This window comes from Panthera leo, chromosome D3 (assembly GCF_018350215.1).
Source record: "Panthera leo isolate Ple1 chromosome D3, P.leo_Ple1_pat1.1, whole genome shotgun sequence".
NCBI classification, from domain to species: domain Eukaryota; kingdom Metazoa; phylum Chordata; class Mammalia; order Carnivora; family Felidae; genus Panthera; species Panthera leo.
This window is the reverse complement of record NC_056690.1, coordinates 66114739-66134607: the sequence shown is the minus strand read 5'-3', so window position 1 is coordinate 66134607 and position 19869 is coordinate 66114739. Positions and strand designations below refer to the sequence as shown.

General features: G+C 46.6%; 2 protein-coding genes across 3 annotated transcripts in view; both read right to left on the bottom strand.

Moving 5' to 3' along the window:
* The window catches only part of LOC122203483 (urea transporter 1), a 53755-nt gene extending 45591 nt beyond the window's left edge, over positions 1-8164 (bottom strand). The window contains exons 1-3 of one of the 2 annotated variants that reach the window (XM_042910377.1): positions 7823-8164; positions 7339-7470; positions 3137-3726 (exon numbers count right to left, since the gene is read on the bottom strand). In XM_042910377.1, coding sequence (XP_042766311.1) covers positions 3137-3201 — 65 coding nt within the window. In that variant the 5' untranslated portion in view covers positions 3202-3726; positions 7339-7470; positions 7823-8164. The remainder of the gene's footprint in view (positions 1-3136; positions 3727-7338; positions 7471-7822) is intronic. The other variant, XM_042910379.1, reaches the window with a different exon arrangement.
* Positions 8165-16785: 8621 nt separating this feature from the next.
* The window catches only part of SLC14A2 (solute carrier family 14 member 2), a 431742-nt gene continuing 428658 nt past the window's right edge, over positions 16786-19869 (bottom strand). Inside the window, exon 26 of the mRNA XM_042910439.1 lies at positions 16786-17828. Coding sequence (XP_042766373.1) covers positions 17628-17828 — 201 coding nt within the window. The 3' untranslated portion in view covers positions 16786-17627. The remainder of the gene's footprint in view (positions 17829-19869) is intronic.

Genomic DNA, 19869 nt, shown 5'->3' with positions numbered 1-19869 from the left:
GAGCCATTCATCAGAAGTCACTCAGCACAGGGGTGCCTGGGTGGCTCAGTCGGTTAAGCGTCCGACTTCAGCTCAGGTCACGATCTCGCGGTCCGTGATTTCCAGCCCCGCGTCGGGCTCTGGGCTGATGGCTCAGAGCCTGGAGCCTGCTTCCGATTCTGTGTCTCCCTCTCTCTCTGCCCCTCCCCCGTTCATGCTCTGTCTCTCTCTGTCTCAAAAATAAATAAACGTTAAAAAAAATTAAAAAAAAAAAAAAAGAAGAAGCCACTCAGCACTTCACTGTGCTGGGACCCCCTGTTTGGCTCTGTCCTTTGGGACTTCTACTTTTCTGGGGTGGACGCAGATGCTTCTTCATCCCTGCAGGTGGCATCACTTTTATTAAAAGGCGAGGAAACAGAGGGGTGGTGAGGCAAACTGTTTGGGGCTGGTGGGCGGTAGAGCCAGGAGCCAGCCACGCCATCCACCTCCAAGGCACGTGGTACCTTTGACACTGTGGCTGCCGTTAACACAGGGCATCAAGCCGCCTGGGCAGGTGGACAAGCCCCACAGAAGACCCTTGAAGGTCAGCCTGAGGGGGTAGTAGGCGACGTGCTGCCCGGCACTCCTCCCTGGAACACAGGGGCCTCTCGAGAGAAGAGGAACGTGCTGGAATACGGGCACACACAGAACAGCCACCCAGGCTCGTTGTCCCACTTGTGGGCTGCTGGGCCTGTGCTTTTCCTGTAAGCACATTAGGTCAGAAGGTCAGGGTACCATTCTAACCCCTGTGTGATGCTGGGGGCCAAGGCAATATGTCGATAACAGAGCCAGTACACTTCCTCTAATGGAAAATACCAGGGCAGTGGGGACTACCAAACACGCCAACAGGAAACATCAAGACAGCTGCAGAAATGCAGAAGAAAAATGTATATTAAGACATTACACACACACACACACACACACACACACCAAGGTCCCCACCACAGACTCTTAACCATACATGGAAGGGCAGGAGGGGCAAAGTAGCTGGTTGGGGCAAGCTGAAGTCCCTTCACTAAGGCTCCTCTACCTATTTTCAGGATGCCCCTCTGAAATGGGGTGCTTCTCCACCCCTCTGCCCACCGGCTCTGTGATGTGGGGTGCTCCTCCGCCCCCCCCTCCATCCTTAACTCTCATTGCTCCTCAGTGGGATGTCACATGGGTGTGTCCGTTCCCCCAGGGTGGAATTGCCCAGGACAAGTGGTCCTCATTCCCACCTCAGTGCCTTTCCCTATGCTATTACTTCTAGAAAGATGTTCTCAGGAGTCAGATGGATCGAAATCCTGGTTCTGGGGCTTCTGAGCATGATAGATTGAAGATTTGGGACAAGTCCTGTTAGCTCTCCTCAGCTCCCTCTTCTTTCAGATAGGATGACACTCTCAATGGTCTCCCTGGGGGGTGGTATATGGGAAGTCCCTGGCAGAGATGGGCACAGAGTTGGTAGGTGATCAACAGCAGCTGCTCACGACCTCACTTCCATTAACTTATCCTGGAATGTCCTTATAGCCAACGTGAGCTTGTTCTTCAAACGTCATTAGTGGTTTCACTCAATTAGATGATGTACCTGCTGCCCCTGATCCTGGGTCAGCTCTAAAGCTCAGGAGTGCCCACTGTGGGGTGCAGGTTAGCTGAGGGCCTGGGTGTTGCGCTGGAAAGGGACACAGTGCCTCCAGATCCTCAGAGTGGCTTCCTCGGGGGCCTCTGGCTTCTGTACCTTCTGAAATATCTTGGAAAAGCAAGTATCTGCTTGCATATTTGAAATTTGATGGGTCATTTTTGAAATTATGAGTTTAAATAGAAATGCACTTTTAAATACAATTGTTGAGGGGCTTCTGGAGGCTGCTGACATTCTGTTTCTTGATCACATGAGTATGTTCACTTATCAGAAATTCGTTTACAAAGTATTCACTTATGATTGTCTCACTTTTCTGGATATATGTTAAAAATAGATTTGTTGTAGGGGCACCTGGGTGGCTCAGTCGGTTGAGCATCTGACTTTGACTCAGGTCATGATCTCACAGTTCATGGGTTTGAGCCCCACATTGGGCTCTGTGCTGACACCACTTAGCCTGCTTGGGATTCTCTGTCTCCCTCTCTCTCTGCCCCTCCCCCTCTCATGCTCTCTCTCAAAAATAAATAAAACATAAAAAAAAAATATTTGTTGTAGGCTTTCTGAGCTCTGCCACTTGACCTCAGAGCAGGCATCCCAGACTGAAATGGAGTGACTGCTGGCTTGGCATGAGGGCATTGAGTCAGAGCCTAAGATCCGTGGAGGGGTCAATTTTAAGGCCACCTCTGGTGGGCAAAGAGATCCCATTAGCCTGTTTGTTACAAAGCAGATAAAAAATATCGGAGTTGAGGTACCATGGAAATGTTGAGGAAGGAAACTTTGCCTTAAGAATCAAAGAACTCCTCTCAAAAGATGCCAGTGACACTTGGACTGGGTATTGAAGACTGAATAGGAATATTTCTGGTTGGAAAAGGGAAGAAAACGATGATGAGAGTAGTATGAACAAAGACAGAGTAAAATAAGGTGCATTGTGTCTGAGGCTCAGGAAGTATCCTAATGCGGAAGAGCTTAGTGAGTATGTGTGTATGTGTGTATGCGTGTGTATGTGTGTGTGTGTGTACGTGTGTGTGGCTGGTGAGAAATGAGGCTAAAGATGTAAGGACATCCTCTAAGGCCTGTGAAGCACTTTCTCAGAACTGTCTGGAGAGCTGGGGGGCAGAGGCTGACAGGTACCTGGGACCAAGATGGCTCTTCTCTTTTCCTCCTTTCTTTTCCCCAGCTTCACTGCCCACCGGTTTAGTCAAAACGAAACTTAGATTTGTTCATTATGAAATTAATTATAAATAATAATAAAATAAGTACTTTTATAAGCATTTTATAAAATTCATTTTTCTGTCACTTACACACCTACAAAAACTTAACGGGTTTTAGCAAATAACAATATCTCTAAAACACAATCACAGTGTACCTAAGTCTAAGGTCAAGTTCCTGAACCCATCCTTTCGAGAAGTCCTAGCTCATGAGGGTCTCTGAAGTGGGGTGTATCCACTGAACATCAAGTTCTAGCATTCACGCGGGCTGGGGAGAGGGCAGGCCACGCACACCTACCTCATTGCAGAGATGATCCAAAATTTCAGAACTGAGTATTCCTTATTTGGCTCTATTAAGTTCATGCTCCTAAAGCATAATAAAGTTAAGAAATACACGTTTTGGCCACTCGAGCTTCTGGTTTCCTAGCAGTGCAAATCACTGCCTGTGGTAGAACAGTAGTAGCCAGGAGCTGATGGAGGAGCGTTACCGCAGTTATCTCCTTTCACTGTTGAAAGCACAGCAATAGCCAAGTTCGTATTTTTCCTTGTTAGGAGGAGAAACTTGGGCTCAGAGGCATTAGACAAACTCTCCAGGACTCTCAAGTAATAAGTGCTTTTTGCTTTTTAGCAGTCGTGCACCCTCCTGTGGCCTGACATCCTTTGGAGAACCGGTAAGGTGAGGGACGGCCTGAGATTGGGAGACCATCCTGAGTGGAGAGCCTGCCTTGGAAGGGGAGGGCGGCTTGGCTTTGGAGATGCTCTGGTGCCCTCTGGTGAGAATCTGGAGGTATCACAGGGCAAGGAGTACTTCGTGTGTTGAAGTTCAGTGATCATACCCACACATGGGATGAGTCAGCGTGAGAAAGGGCACAGAGGTGGGCAGCGAAGCTGGGGAAGAGAAAGGAAGACGAGACAGGAAGAGCCATCTTAGTCCTAGGTGCCTGTCAACCTCTGCCCCCCATCTCTCCCCAGACAGCTTGTCTCTCTCCTTTAATCCAAGGATGAGCAGTGGTTCTCAAGCCTTGGTGTGAACAAGAATCACAAGAGCTGGGAAGGCAGCATCTGGGCTCCAGCTGCAGAGTTCTGATTACTAGGTCTGAAGGGGCCACAGTGATCTGCATTTTTAAACTCCATTCAGGTGATTCTATGCAGGTGGTTCTTGGACCACCTCGATTTTCAAAAAACCTTACTGTTTAATATTAATATTAATCTTAAAAGTAGATTAAAGTTTATCTAGGGCTGGAGGGCTTGGGGAGAAATGGAGAGTGATTGCTAATTGGTACAGGGTTTCTTTGGGGTCAATGACGATGTTCTAAAATTGATGGTGGTGATGTTTGCACAATTCCATGGAACTGCATACTTAAGTGGATGAATTGTCTGATAAAATGTGAATTTCATCTCAACAAAAGTGTTATAGAAAAATTCTTATAAATTCCTTCCACCATAGAAGCCATGGGAAAATCACAAGAATTGGGTATGAAAAGAAATCTTTATTTTTAAATTGCACCTTCCCACTAAAAGAAGAACTATTAGCTTCCCGAGCTGAAATGGTGGTAAGGACTTACAGTTTTTGAAAATATATTCTTGGAGAAAAGACAGGCGAAAAGTTCTCCTTGGACTAAGTCTATTAATATGCCCAGTACCATTTAAGGCAGCTTAGCTGACACTATTAACAGTATTTCACCTTACAGTTTCCAAAACGTGTAAACATGTGTTTACAGTAACCTCTGAGGCAGGCAAGCCAGGGATTATAATCTCCATTTTACTGGTGAGAAAACAGGTTCAAGACAGGAAATATCTTGCTCAGGGCCACGATTAGGAAGAAAAGGGACATGGGCTTGAGGTTTTTGGATTCCATGTCTGTTTACACTACTGTGGCTTCTTTCCGTTGTCAATAACTGTCCTCTACCCCGAGAGGTCTCCGTGCACTTTATGATGGTCAAAAGCTGAGTCTCCTTTGTTTACTTTCCTTGGCCAGAAGACCATAGCCAGGCTGATTGCTGTCATTGGTCCCTTGTCTGTCTTGCCCACCCTTAACAAACTAACATCTCCAAATGATCTCTGTCTTCAAGTCCCGCTCCTGCTCTAGAGCCTTCAAAGGCAGTCATGGGGGCTTGGGTGTGAATTGCAGCTGTGAGATTTACCAACTGGGTATCTGTGAAGATGCCACTTAATGTATTATATCTCTGGGCATTTGACCTCTAAAATGGGAATGAGATGTTCAGCCGAACAGGATTTACAAGATGTAGCTGAGTTGTTACATAAAGCGCGGGGCTTAAGGCTGCGTCCATCCCACCCAGTTCTACTGGCTGACATTGCATCGCATCCAAGGGATTCTGCTTGCTCGCCAGGTTGTAGCAACCTCTTCCCCTTCCAAAAGATGTTTCAAGCACACAAGGGTCTGCATCACACAGCTTGGCAGATGGTTAACTTCCAATGAGTTTTCTGGTGTCACCTTCTAAATGAAGGTGGATTGTCAGTGGATTACAGAATAAGGGTCAGAAAACGCTGGGGTTCTATTTTAAAAATCTAGACTTACTGAATCAAAATCTCTTGGGGGTGAAAAAAAATCTCTTATGGTAGACAAACCTTAAATCTGCATTTCCCATAAGCATACCCCCCAACCTACCTCCTCCCCCCATTCTTACATACACAACAGCTGGTGCCCAGTGAGCTAAATTCTAAGCAGGTAGAGACCAGGAGGGTTCCAGGGTCTTTGCTCCTACCACATCACTGAGCACACTTTTACGTACCTAACAGGTACTTATGTCGGTACTCGTGTGATTGAAAAGTAGGTACCGTGCTGAGCTGAAGAGTTCTCAAACCCACCTGCAGCAGAAGCATCTGGAAGGCTTGTTCATATGGTTCGGCCATGCCCACCCTCAGAGTCTCTGAGTCAGTAGGTCCAGTGGCACCTGAGAATCTGCATTTCTACCAAGTTTCCCCAGTGATGCAGTGCTGCTTATCTGGGGACCACACAATGTCACCATAAAATTTGGCTGGGAGATCAGAAGCATCAGCATCACTCGGGCACTTACAAATTTCAGCAGCTCAGACCCACCTGCGACTTACTGACACACAGCTGGCATTTACCTAAGACCCTCAGGAGATCTGGGTGCACATTCAAGTGCAGGAGGGGTCACGGTGTAGTTCCTTTGGACCTCGTGACAAACCTAGAAGGCAGCTTCCACTATTACTCCCATTTCGTAGGTGAGGAGATGGAGGCTGGCAGAGAGATGGCTCGATGCAGAGTCACGCAGAGGACATGGCCAGCAGCAGGGCTGGGACTGGAATCGGCTCTGCAGACACCCAGCCCTCACCCTTAACACTCAGACACTGTTTCCCTCTCCCCACGGAAGCCCTCCCAGCGCCTTCCTTCCTTCAGATAACAGTCCTATGAGCCCAAACAAGTGAATCAAGCTGCAAGGAAACCCTGCACCCAGCCATGTACTTGAACCCAAGACTATGTTGTGTCCACATAATTATGAGATGAGGTCCCTGGCCTCAGAATTTGCTGCCTCGTTGAGGAAGTATGAGTATGAACTCATCCCGATGAAACTAGCAATAGCAGACTCCATAAAATTAGGTGTTAAGTCCCATGGTCAATCTCACATTTGATATTAAAATTATAGCTTGCTTAAAGAGTATGGAGGCTACTAAGAAATTTATGCCAGATCACGTCACTGGGTGTCTTCCTGGCTTGTTCCAGACCCTGCACCGTGGAGCCTGGGTATGCTGGGGTTTCAGAATGGCAGATGCCACCTCTCTCTGGGTTTCCCTCTTCCCTTGGGTACGTGCCTTCTCTTTGTGAGGTCCCTTTGTGTATATGGAGCTCATGTTGCTGTCTTCTGCTGTCACAGGGGAGGGAGGAATTAGAAAAGCAGAGGAGGAGCTTTGATGCTGTTGCCATGGGAGAGAGAGCGCCAGTCTCCAGCAAGAGCCCAGTGCAGAGCCAGCTACATAATCCACAGGGTCCAGTGCAAAAAGTATTAAGATTTTTGAGATAGCGATAGAATAGCATTAAACCAGATGTGAGGCCCATGTAACTGCATGGCTCCCAGAAGGCTAGCCCTGGTCCAGGGGGCTGGAAACAGGACAGACAGTACATCACTTTAACTTGCAAATAACCTGCCTGTCAGGGGACCCGGTGGTCTGTGGAGGTGAGGGAAGGAGGCAGGACCAGAGGATAGGAGATAGTGCGGGGGGCGGGGTGTGTGTGTGTGTGTGTGTGTGTGTGTGCTGTGTATAGTTAGGTTTGCTCCAGGGCAACTGTATCTGCCACTCTCTGCCTGCACCCAGGGGAGAGGCTGAGGCCCAAGGATGGATGCGTCCCCACCCCTCTCCACAAGGGGCTCAGTCTGTTCCTGTTGAGGTCCTGGAGCCAAGGCCAAGGAGCCAAGGTGGGGACCCAGGAGAATGGGAAGACGGCAGCCCAGGAATTGCAATGGGTCCTTCTGCCCCGGCCCCGGGGTTCCCCTTCCTTCCCCACCAGGTCCTCACCTCAGTCTTGGTTCCTGTGTTCTCTGTGGAGCTCTGCACCCGGGCTGCTGGAAACTAGCTGCGGGTCAATGTCTCTCTCCGTTCAGCAATCAGACGGGCCGAATGTAATCCTTTGTGGGGCCAGGAGCACAGCTGAAATGTGTCCAGCTCCAGAGGGTAAGAATTGCCAACTCTGACCCTGGGGATGGGGACACCTTCCTTTGACAAAACAATGCTGCCTGGGGTTCCTCCCATCTAATAAGTCTTCAGAGAATCTTCCCGCTGCAGCTTCCCTGTACTTACTATCCTCAAGGGCGCTGGCTTGCCGCCCAGCACTGGTGGCCCCGAGCGTCCCTCTCTACCTCCACTGCAGGGGCGTCTGTCCTTGGCTGCACCCTTCGGGGAGCTTTGAAAACTACTCCTGCCTGTCCCCCCACCCCAACATCCTGTTGGAGCCGGTCTGGCCACCAGGATTTTTAAATTCTCTGCTGCCCAGTTTGCTCACCTCCACCCACATGACCCTCGTCGCCACAGCTGCTCAGGCCACACTACAGGTGACACTTGCTCTCCAGCGGTGGATCCTCCTGACTCAGACTGACTCCTGGAGAAGCAAGTGCTGGGGAAAGGAGTGGGAACTACCTCTGTCTCTGTCCCATTCTGGCCCCACCTCCCGAGGGGAGGAGCCTCAGACCTCCACCCAAACGTGCCTGTTGTTTGCCTGCTTCCTGTTGTGGGACCACCTGGCCGCCCAGCACCTGCTCTCCCATATTTCTTTGTGTTCTGCTTTTTCTCCATCTTCTTTATCTCTTGCTTCAAATGTCTCCCTGGCTTCGGCTTTCTGCATGCAGGTCTCCAGGGAGCGCCTTTTCTATCCTGCCACCTCCTCACCTGTTTGTCCAACTGCGGCAGCAGCTGCTGCCAGCCCTACCTTCCAACCCCTCCCACTTTCTATCCCCGCCCTGGGTGGGGGGGGGCGGGCAGCCCTGGACCCCATGCCCATACCTGGTCACACAGCACACCTGCACGCTCACACAGCACACTTAGCACGCCTCTCCGCCCTGACCAGCGGCTGCCCCTGTGGCAGCACCAGGGAGACCCCCCTGCCTAGAGCAGCATTGTGAGCAGAGGTGCTGCTGACCCCGCTGCTTCCTTTCTAGGGCCTAGGCTGCGTGCTTTGCAGGTTTCCGGGGCCAATGCAAAACCTTGCTTGTCTGCTCAGCCTCCTGGGCCAGATGTTTCCTGTTTAGTGGTTTCATTTTTTTAAAAATCTAGTCTCTTTTTGGGGTGCAGGGCTGGGCCCCAACAACACTGAGGAAGAGGCCCACATCACTTCTGAGGATTCTCTGTGCCTCTCGCACATACCCCTCCTACCTCCAGGCACCCAGGGCTTCTCGCTGCACCCTTGCTGGACCTACTGCTTCTTACCAAAACCCTCTGGGAACTGAGGATGGTGAGGGCTTAACAGCCTCTAGAAATGATTCTGATTGGAGACAGGTTGGACACAGACACTGTAGTTGTTTTTTCAACCCTGGATGCACAGTGGAATTGCACCAGGAGCTTTAAAAAATACCTGTTCCCAGGCCCCTGCTGACTTAAGTGGTCTGGGGTGGGACCTGGGCCTCAGAATCAGGTGATTCTCATCCAGTCGGGGCTAAGCACCCTTACGCAAGGATCTCAAAATCTGGACCTTGACCCAGCAGCATCTGTATGATCTGAGAGTTGCTAGAAGTTCAGATTTTTGCTACCACCCAAATCCACTAAATCAAAATCTTCAGGGTTGAGGGCCAGGGATCTGTGTTTTAATGACTACTGTAGATGATTCTTCTATGCACAAGAGTTTGTAAACCAGGGCATTATAACCTGCAAAGCAAGGGAAAGGGATGGCCAGAGGCAGCATCCTATTTCTGAGTCTACACCAGTGGTTTTCAAAGTGTGGTCCCTGGATCAACAACAGCATCACATGGGAGCTTGTTAGAAATGCACATTCTCAGGTCTGGCCCCAGACCTATTGTATCAGACACTCTGGGGGTTGGACCCAGCACTGTTTAACAAGTACTGTAGGTGAACCTGATGTGTGTTCAAGTTTGAGAGCTACTGGTCTGCCATCTACCTGCCTCACCCAAGACCATTACATGATTTGGGTCTAAACCATGGAGACTCTATAAGGAAAGGATGGTAGAAAAAACATTTGTAGAGGCTTGAAGTTATTACCCATCAAATGATGATATACTTCTGGTCAGATGGTGTGTACTATTCTGCAGAGTTCCTTCTCTGAGGACTATGCAGGAGTATATGTTGGGAAGGAGTTTCGGAGGCAAGATTCAGGCAGCTGGCCCGCCTGAGATTCTGTGTGTCCGTTATGTGTATGTGGTTCTATGTGTGAAACAGATCACAAGATCCAGCCAGAATGAGCGACTGGGCTCTGTAGAGGGAGACAGAGCGGGGAGAGGAGGTGTTTCTATTAATCATTTCCCAGGGCCAATACGTGCCTATCAGTGGCTAGTTCTCTGAAGGAAAGACACGAAACACAAAAACAATTGCATGTGTGTATATATAGATGTACTTACATATGTGAGTATATTAGTATGTGGGATATATGTCTGAATGCATAAATGCATGTGTATACGTAGGCAGTTGTATCTCTTTGCTCATGCACATGTGTATGTACGTACTCCTGTGGTAGTGTGTGGTATTATGTATCTATGTGTGAACATGTGTGCATGTATGTGTGCATATGAATGTGTGTGTGTGTGTGTGTGTGTGTGTGTGTGTTATATGTGTGGGTGTTTACATTAGAACCACTATCCTCATAGGACTTACAGTCTATTTGGAGAAAAGACCCACATAATTGAAACAAAGAACAACTGTGCAGTACCCTCCACAGTAGTGACCTTGAGGGATTAAGGAAACAGGGCGTCTCGGGGAGTTCATTTTGAGAAAGTTTTCCTAAAACAAGTAAGGTAGGAGAGGAAGGAAGGAGGACAGTCCAAATGGTGAAATGAGGGAACAGCCTTAAGGTACCCCACTTGGGTCACACCTGAGCTATGTCCAGTGTCCAGCCAGTCCTTTCCTCAGCACCTTGAAGCTAAGAAAAGGTTCTGATCTGGCCCCTCTGGCCTGAACACCACATTTCAAAGAAAACCAACGAGAAGATGTCCAGACTTCCCTGGGCATTTCTGGTCACTGGGACTCGAGGAATCGGGATAAGAATGGAAGGTAAGAGTGTGAGCTCCTCTATCTGCATCCCACACTGATGGATTCTGGCATGGACTAGTTACATTCCAGGAGTTCTTATTTAGCCTCTACATCAACACTGCTCTTAGGAACCATTCTCATTGTGTAGATTAGTCCCAGCCAGTAAGGAACAGAGAAGGGCTGGATTCAAAACCAGGTCCATTTGACTTCAGAGCTGGGAACTTTCCACACCTAACCTCCTGGTTGACTCGCCAATTAGGTTTGATGACTGTGGGAGGTTTTGTGAGTTTATCATCTCGGGGGTCCCCACTCTTTGTGAGCCCAGCTGATAGTCTCCACGCCACCGCTTTCATTCTCAGGAATGTCTTTTCTGTCCCACCTTTTTGCTATCTCTGTAACAACAAAATTTCCCTTTCTTTCCACATTTTATCTGAGATTCTAAAACATTCCAAAGCAGAAATGCATAACGTGTTCATTACTGTTGTTATGCTCGGGATTACAATGTTCCTGTAATTTGGAGGCAAAACACAGAATTATTTTAATATATAAAATTATATTTAATATGTTAAAAATACATATTTTAAGTTATAAAATATGTATAAACGCTTTCAAGTGTTGGTGCAGACAGAATGGAGCACCTTGGGGCTTTGCAGACCGACCCTGCCCCAATTCTGGGGTCACTGGGAAACTGTCAGAGGTTCTGACAGGCTGAGCAGAGCACATGCTAAGCCCCAGTTCAGATTTTTTCTAGCAGAGCTGAGTTACCCATGTGGCTTAGTTCCTGCATGTTATCTTCATCGGCCCAGGAGAGGTGCCTGTCTTCATTCTTCTTGAGTGTATGAAAGTGTATATGTTTTTTTCATTTGTATACTCCACTATCATTTCTCTTTTTTGCTTGTGTGAGTGCTTACAAACGGTCTATTGTTGTTTGGTGCACATGCATTTTTATTTATGCAAATGATATTGATAACAAATGCCATATTTGGTTTTTTTATTTATTTTATTTTAGAGAGAGAGAGAGTATGTGAGTGATGGGGGAGAGAGGGGGAGAGGCAGAGCGGGGGAGAGAGAGAATCTCAAGGGAGCTCCATGCCCAGTGTGGAGCCTGATGTAGGGCTCATTCCCACAACACCCAGCTCATGATCTGAGCCAAAATCAAGAGTCGGCACTCAACCGACTGAGCCACCCAGGTGCCCTGAAATGTCACATATTTAGTTTTAGCCCAGCACCGGGTTTTTAAGATCTGTCGACATTGCTCTGTCTGTGGTCCTGGGCATCTACCTGCTGTGGGGACTGAACACACGCCCCACTCTGCTTAGCCTCTGCCTTCTCCAGCTCTCCCACCCCAGTCAATGCCGTGATGAAGAGCCTGCCTCGTGACCCATGTGGGAGCGGGGGTACTTTCCCTGAGAACTTTTCCCTGAGAACACACTCTGGAGGGGAGTTTCTAGGTCACAGAGGGTGGATAGACTTTTTTAAATTAAGTATAATGTATTGTCAAGTTGGCTAACACACAGTGCAAACACTGTGCTTTTGGCTTAGGGAGTAGATTCCAGTGATTCATCGCTTAAACACAACATCCAGTGCTCATCCCAACAAGTGCCCTCCTCAGTGCCCATCACCCATTTTCCCTCCTCCCCCCCCAACAACTCTCAGTTTGTTCTCTGTATTTAAGTGTCTCTTATGGTTTGTCTCCCTCTCTGTAATGCTTTTTGCCCCTTCCCTTCCCCCATGGTCTTCTGTGAAGTTTCTCAAATTCCACATACAAGTGAAATCATATGATATCTGTCTTTCTCTGACTGACTTATTTTACTTAGTGTAATACCCTCCAGTTGCATCTACGTTGTTGCAAATGGCAAGATTTCATTCTTTTTCATTGCCGAGTAGTATTCCATTGTGTGTGTGTGTGTGTGTGTGTGTGTGTGTGTGTGTATACCACTTCTTCTTTATCCATTCATCTAATGCTACTAAATACTGAGGACCTGCTCTCCAAGTGCTGCACCAGCCACTTCCTACCAGTGCTTTATGAGGATCCCATGCTTGTTTTATGGTATAATAAATACATGGTCTGTGTTGCAGGTGTTCTATGGGTGCTTAAGGAAAATGTGTGTTCTCTGTTTGGATTTTTGGAGGGGGGGTGTTGACTGGGAGGGTTGATAATCCTACATGTAAATAATAGCTCACACTTATCGATCCTCTTGTTATATGTCTATAAACTCTGTTCACCTTTTGTTCTTTTGATATATCAGTTTCTGAGGTTTTGGTAAAAGCTACAATTATTGATTTATTTATTTCTCCCTGAAGTGCAGTCAATTGCTGCTTGATGTATTTAAGGTTGATTGTTTATGCACATATGTGTTTATGATAATTTGTGTATGATAATTATGTACTCTTCACTCTTCTCCTATTCCTTTTTACATCATTCTTTGTTTTTTTTTTTTAAATTTTATTTAAACTAAACAAAAAAACCCAATTTACTCATTTCTCCCACTTCCCACCTTTCACCTCTGGCCATCACCAATTTGTTCTGTCTCTATGAGCTTGCTTTTTTTTTTTAATTTTATTTTTGAGAAAGAGAGACAGAGCATGAGCAGGAGAGGGGCAGAGAGAGAGGAAGACACAGAATCTGAAACAGGCTCCAGGATCTGAGCTGTCAGCACAGACAGTGGGGCTCGAACTCATGGACCATGAGATCATGACCTGAGCCAAAGTTGGACGTTTAACTGACTGAGCCACCCAGGTGCCCCTGAATTTGCTTTTTTAAAAAAATTTATTTAGTTTTGGATTCCACATATAAATGAGATCATATGGTATTTGTCTTTCTCTATCTGACTTATTTCACTTAGCATAACACCCTCAGCATCCATCCATGTTGTCACAAATGACAAGACCTCATTCTTTTTTTTTTTTAATGTTTATTTATTTTGAGAAAGAGAGAGAAAGCAAGCTCACATATGCGCACAAGCAGGAGAGGGGCAGAGAGGGAGAGGGAGAGAGAGAGAATCCCAAGCAGGCTCTGCACTGTCAGAGCAGAGCTCAGCATGGGGCTTGATCTTACCAACCGTGAGATCATAACCTGAGCCGACATCAAGAATCAGATGCTTAACTGACTGAGCCACCCAGGCACCCCGATCTCATTGTTTTTTATAGCTGAATAATATTTCACTGTATATCCATTCCATATTTTCTTTATTCATTCATTTATCGATGGACACTTAGGTTGTTGCTATGTCTCAGCTTTGTAAATAATGGTGAAATGAACATATGGGTGCAGATATCTTTTCGAGTTAGTTTTTTTTGTATTCTTTGGGTAGATACCCAGAAGTGGGATTGCTGGATCATAGGATAGTTTTATTTTTCATTTTTTTGAGGAGCCTCCATACTGTCTTCCACAGAGGCTGCACCAGTTTGCATTCCCGCCAACAGGGCATGAGGGTTCCCTTTTCCCCACCTCCTTACCAGCACTTATTGTTTCCTGTCTTTTTGATACTAGACATTCTGGCACAACTAGACATTGTGGTTTTGATTTGCATTTTCCTGATGATTCATGATGTAGATCGTTCTCTGTTTTTTAACTTTTTTTGCCTTCAATTTCACTTTTTCAAGGTATTATGGTTGATGCCCTAAACTTTTTTTTTGGTCCACGTTTATTTATTTATTTGAATTTTTAAAAAAAATTTTTTTTTAACGTTTATTTATTTTTGAGACAGAGAGAGACAGAGCATGAATGGGGGAGGGTCAGAGAGAGGGAGACACAGAATCTGAAACGGGCTCCAGGCTCTGAGCCGTCAGCACAGAGCCCGACGCGGGGCTCGAACTCACGGACCGCGAGATCGTGACCTGAGCCGAAGTCGGCCGCTTAACCAACTGAGCCACCCAGGCGCCCCTTGAATTTTTTTTGTATTTAAACATTCATGTCTTTTGTTTTAACTTTTTAAGTTTATTTATTTATTTTGAGAGAGAGAGAGTGCTCGCGCACATGAGCAGGGGATGGGCAGAGAGAGAGAAGGAGAGAGAGAATACCGACTGAGACACCCAGGTGCCCTTATGTCTTTCTGTTTTAAATGTTTTTCTTGAGAAAAGCAAATGGTGAAGTCTTTTCTCAAAAGTGCGACTGAAGGGTCTCTGTCTTTCAGTGGTAAATTTAATAGTTAACATTTTTTTTATTTTGCTCAATTGCTGTCATATTATGACTAATTTCTACTTTCTGGGTTTTTTTTTTTTTGTTGTTGTTGTTGTTCTTATTGTCTTTTTGCGGGGGAGGAATTTTTTCTTTCTTTGCTGCTTTCCATTGGAAAGAGAATTTTCTTTTAGTTCAAAAATTCTAATTCTAATTTTGTTCTCATGGTGGTTGCTCTTATCACTCATTTTTTTCTTTGTGGAATTTTTAAACATATCAATTTCTGTACAAGCCAAGTACTCTAACAGGCTCTCCTATCTCTTTTGTCTACCTCTCCCCTTGCCAATCATTTAATATTCCACTTTTGGTTGTCACAGTTACATTTGTTCTATTTTCCCCCCGTCGGTCCCAATGAACAACAAACACTACCAAGGTATTTGATCACCTTGCACTTCCTGTGTCCCTTGCAACATTTCCTGGATTTGTTCCTAGTTGCATACTTCCACCTGGTGTGTTTTCAGTGTCCGACTCTGTGGGTAAATCTTCTGAGCTTTTGTTAATGCCTGGGAACATGATTGTTATCCTTGCAGATGCCTCCTGTGTGTGGAATGGCATCTATGTGGCATCACAGAATCGAATACATTGGCTTAGTCTCTGAGCCTCGGGTCTGGAGCCCTACCGCTGTCCTCATTCTTCCCACCAAACTGGCCTGGTGGTGGTGTGCTGGTAAGCTGTCTGTCTGGGGAAAAAAGGTCCAGATTTATAGTTTGCTGCGGGAAATACTCCCCTCCCCTTGAAGCTGACTTCAAGCCATTGGTGTGATGGGATTGATGCACTCATTTGCACAACTGGCTGGTTGTGTTGGAACTGGTGGGACCTGACTCCCTCTCTTTGTTGATGCCTAATTGAGATGCTGAAATCCTGTGGCCATCATGTATTTTCATACATTGAATTCTTTTATCCCATCCATTTCCACCTTGCTTGGTATCCTGGGCCAACTCAATTTTCTTTGTAGATGAGGATATTGAAATACTTAGAACAGCTGAGGGGATTTGTTAGTGGTCACTAAGCAGAATGGTATGCACATGGAGGGTTTCCTGTTCTAATAAACCCAGATTATAACACTTTGGTGGAAAATACACGAAAAGTGCTATTTTAATGGTTCGATGTCATCACGTAGAGGTTTTGGGGTAGCTGAGTGAGCTGTGAGCAGAAACAACCATCTGGGGAAATTCCTGGATGCCTGATCTTCAGAGAGCCACAACTCCATGGTCATTAAAATATAGCTTGAGACCTTCTTGGCCGCAAGGTGTGATCCCAAACTCAGAGGTAGCCTCTGGAATGTGACTCATTCCCCTTTCCCATGTGCGGGATTTGCTTCCAGTGGGAAGTGTTCCATTTTCCTGGAGAAGTCATAATGGCTAGATATGATCTGGTAGAGAAATAGGCAGACCAGTGCTCTTGGGGTGGCAGAAAATGTCTGGGATCTCAGGGAAGACAGAGAAAAGAAAAGATAAATGCAGACACCGGCTTTTCCCAAATAATGGATTTTGGCCAAATGTAAGTCTTTCTTAAAGCTGCATTTAGAGAGGATCTGTCCCCTCCCCCTTGCCTTCTTCCCCCCATCTTGTATCCTCACCCCATCATGCTAAACTAGAATGTGTAAGATGGGGGAAGGGTGTCCTACCAAGTGCTCTGATGGTTTATCCCTGTCCTGCAGGGGAGGGGTGGGGGATGCTGAGCCACGTGCCTTCTCACAAAGGGCTCCTGTGGGTTAGGGGCTCAATGCCGTAAAAAGATTAAATAACAAGAGTTACTGACATTCAAGAGGGGCTGGGTTTGTAATTTGGGGGTGCAAGACTAAAACACCATTCACTAGAAAGTGAGATGTGTTGCTAACAGCCTGTATTTCTACTCAAACAGAAATAGAAGACCACAGTCATTTCTGTATAATTCCCTTTGTATGCAAATCAAACCCTCTTTTGATGATTTGTAGCCCATCCCATCCCTTGTCAGACACATGCTTGACCATGGAAAACCCCTCAGATGGGCAATGTGTGAACAGCGTAAGTGAGCCCCATTTTAAGAAAATCCCGATACCATTTTGTGAACTTAACCGTTTAATGACAGCATGTTTATGAATACTACTAAAGAAAAAAACATTTGTTTAAAACATGATTTAAATGTTGAAAAAGATCAGTTTTCATCTTATGACATTTCCAGAAATGTTTCTGTTATGTAAAGGAAGGCACATTGGCATTTCCAGTGAATTTAAGTTCCTAACCCCAAATCTGGAGAACATCTTCTCGTGACTCAAGAACAAATCTCAGAACATTAAAAATTTCCTGCCTCTTCTCCAGGTAAGCGCTCCATCTATTACTTGACTCAAAGTAATTACTTGATGGTCACACTGATTTCATCAGTTTACGGGAGAGAGAGAAGAATCAACACTTCCGAGGTGGGAGGGACTGAATCCCTCCCTGTCATGAAACCAGTAAGAATTCAAGGCTGAGAGCAGGGATGCGTTCACTCCAGATGGCAGGGGCTCCCTAGGGGCAGAGCTAGGGCCAAACCATCCTATCGCCTTCCAGGCTGATGCATGTTTCCTGGAACTGTGCATGGCTCCATAAAATGACTGAGTTGGAGGCTCATGCCACCAATCCCCGTCCCCTTCTTGATGAGTTCTCTTTAGGGATGTGGCTTATTTTGCAGAAGAGGGCAAATTCCCTTCAAAGGGAGCTCTTATGGTACGAGTTGTGAGTACGAAGTCTAAACTAACGGTATCTTTGATAAATGTTGTACATCTTAGAACAGAGAGGTTCCTAAATGGTGACTAGACACGTATTTCCCTATGTGGGGAAAAACTAGGGTGTAGGCTTGCTTGGGGAAAGAATCACAGAACAGACAGAAAGGGAGTTTACGTGGCCTTCAGCCTGGGGACCTGGATGACCTGATGAAGGCTGAGTACACAGTGACATGTTTTGGAAAAGGCAGCCTAGGAGACATCATAGGCCTGGTACTTTGTTATGGTTGATGCTCTTCTGTTTTTCTCCTGGGATAGGTAGTAGATGCGATTGGCCTCTGGGTAGGTAACTTTGCTGAGTGGAAGCTTGTAGATGGCAGGGTTGTTGGTCGTCAGGAGCAGGAAGGTGAGTGCTGAGAGGCAAAAGGGCCAGGTGCATGGTGGCAGTCCAAACTGGGCAGGGGAAGAAAGGAGACACACACGAGAAGCCTTGATTATATCAGATGCTTTGGCCTGTTTCATCAGCCCTTAACACTCCCCTACAGCCCTGGGTAGAGGACGGGATGCTTTGTGGGTATTGAGAGGAATAATACTTCTTGACCAATATAAATAAAAGCATGTCAGTGCTGTCTGCCTGAATTTGCAACAGGTGGATGCACATTCTCCAAAATGCAGCCATTGGAACCCTATTACAATATGGCTTTATGTAGAAGTCATGTTTTGCCTTGGGCTGTCTGGCTAGGTTATACCTTCAACTCTAGGAACTGACCATTGCCTGCCTCTCCCATAGCCCCTGTTGAAGGAGTAGCATTGGCAGCCATTTTGTAGCTCACGATCTTTCTTTGGTCACAGCTGATTGGACTCCAGCAATGCGACTTCCACAGGCAGATGGCCTGGGAGTTGAATCCTCTTTTGAGAATTTGAACTAAGAGAGACTGGGCTTTTGGTCTGAAAGGACTAGAGAGCCAACCAGTGCTGGGTGGCCGCTAGGGGGCTGTGTGCAGCAGAAGAAACCCACCACAGACACAGGGAGATAGAACAGACATCTGGAGAGAGGCAGAGATGTAATGTCCTAGTCCTAGGGGTTGGAGGTGGAGGGTAGCTGCCTCTATTCTCAAGGGCTCCCCCGTTCCCAGCTCTCCTTCTCATGGTGTTGACCTATTTTTTCTTCCTTAAGATGCCCTGAGGCTTTTCAAAACAAAATGTTTATTTATTTTTGAGAGAGAGAGAGAGAGAGAGAGAGCAGTGAGGGGCAGAGAGAGAGTGGCAAGGGGCAGAGACAGACCAGTGAGGGGCAGAGAGAGAGAGTGGCAGACAGAGGATGATCCAAGGTGGGCTCTGTGCTATAGCAGAGAGCCCAATGTGGGGCTCGAACTCGTGAACCAAACTGTGAGATCATGACCTGAGCCAAAGTTGGACACTTAGCCGACTGAGCCACCCAGGTGGCCCATGCCCTGCGGCTTTTTAATACACCTCTCACTCTTCCTTGAGATCACTTGAGTGGAGAGCTTGGTGATAAGGGGTCTGCAGACTCAACTATAAGGCTGACCAAATCATGTTCCCCCACACCCAACCTCATTTCCTTATAAGCAGTAAAGACCTCAGAAAACACCACGGGGATAACAATGCCGGTAATGTGCTGCTCAAAGATGTCACTGCTGGGTGAGACTTGGAGAAGGACTACAGCAGCCAGAACCATGGCCGTAAAAATACCCACGAGTAATGAATTCCACCCAACAAGTCTCTCCAAAGCCCTGCTCACACGACACAGTGTGTTTTGGGAAGAACCCTCTGGAGCCCCACAGTGGGAAAGAAAGTAGGTCTGGAGTTCACATCTCAGACCCACATCTCAGCTCCAACCAAATAACTTGTTAAAGTTATTTCATCCGTCTGAAACCTATTTCCTCAATAGCAAAGTAGGGATAACAGTGTCCACTCAGACAGTTAATGCCTAGTGCATATATAGGACTCAGTAAACAGCCCTCAGCACTCAGTAAACAGCGGTCATGATTGTCAAGTGGGGGGGGGGGGCACGTGGAAGACAGGGTTGCGTGTATGAGTGTCAGTGAGGAAGCAGAGGAGTGCAGCTCCCAAGTGCTCTGTCTGTGGAGGGTGTGAAGGGGCTCATAAATGTCACTTGACATTTTTATATTGTTGTTCAAGCAGATTGGACATTCCTTCCACGGGAGTAAATAGCCTGCACTTTTTTGTCTCCCTGAGAGTGTTCAGCATAGTGTCCTAAATATAGTAGGCACACAGAAAGTAAACTCGAGTTCAAAAAAAGTCTAAATGGAATGGTATTGCCTCTAACTCCTCTGCCCACAGAGGAAAAGGGCCAGTCATCCTCTAAATGCCTGTGATCAGAAACAAAAGCCTCCTGTTTGCATCCCTTCCAGTACCTTGCCCAGGGAAGGCACGTGACACATATTCACTGGCTGGACAGTCAGGTGGAAGGATGGGTACAAATGATGGGAAAGCCTGGAGAGCAAAGGAG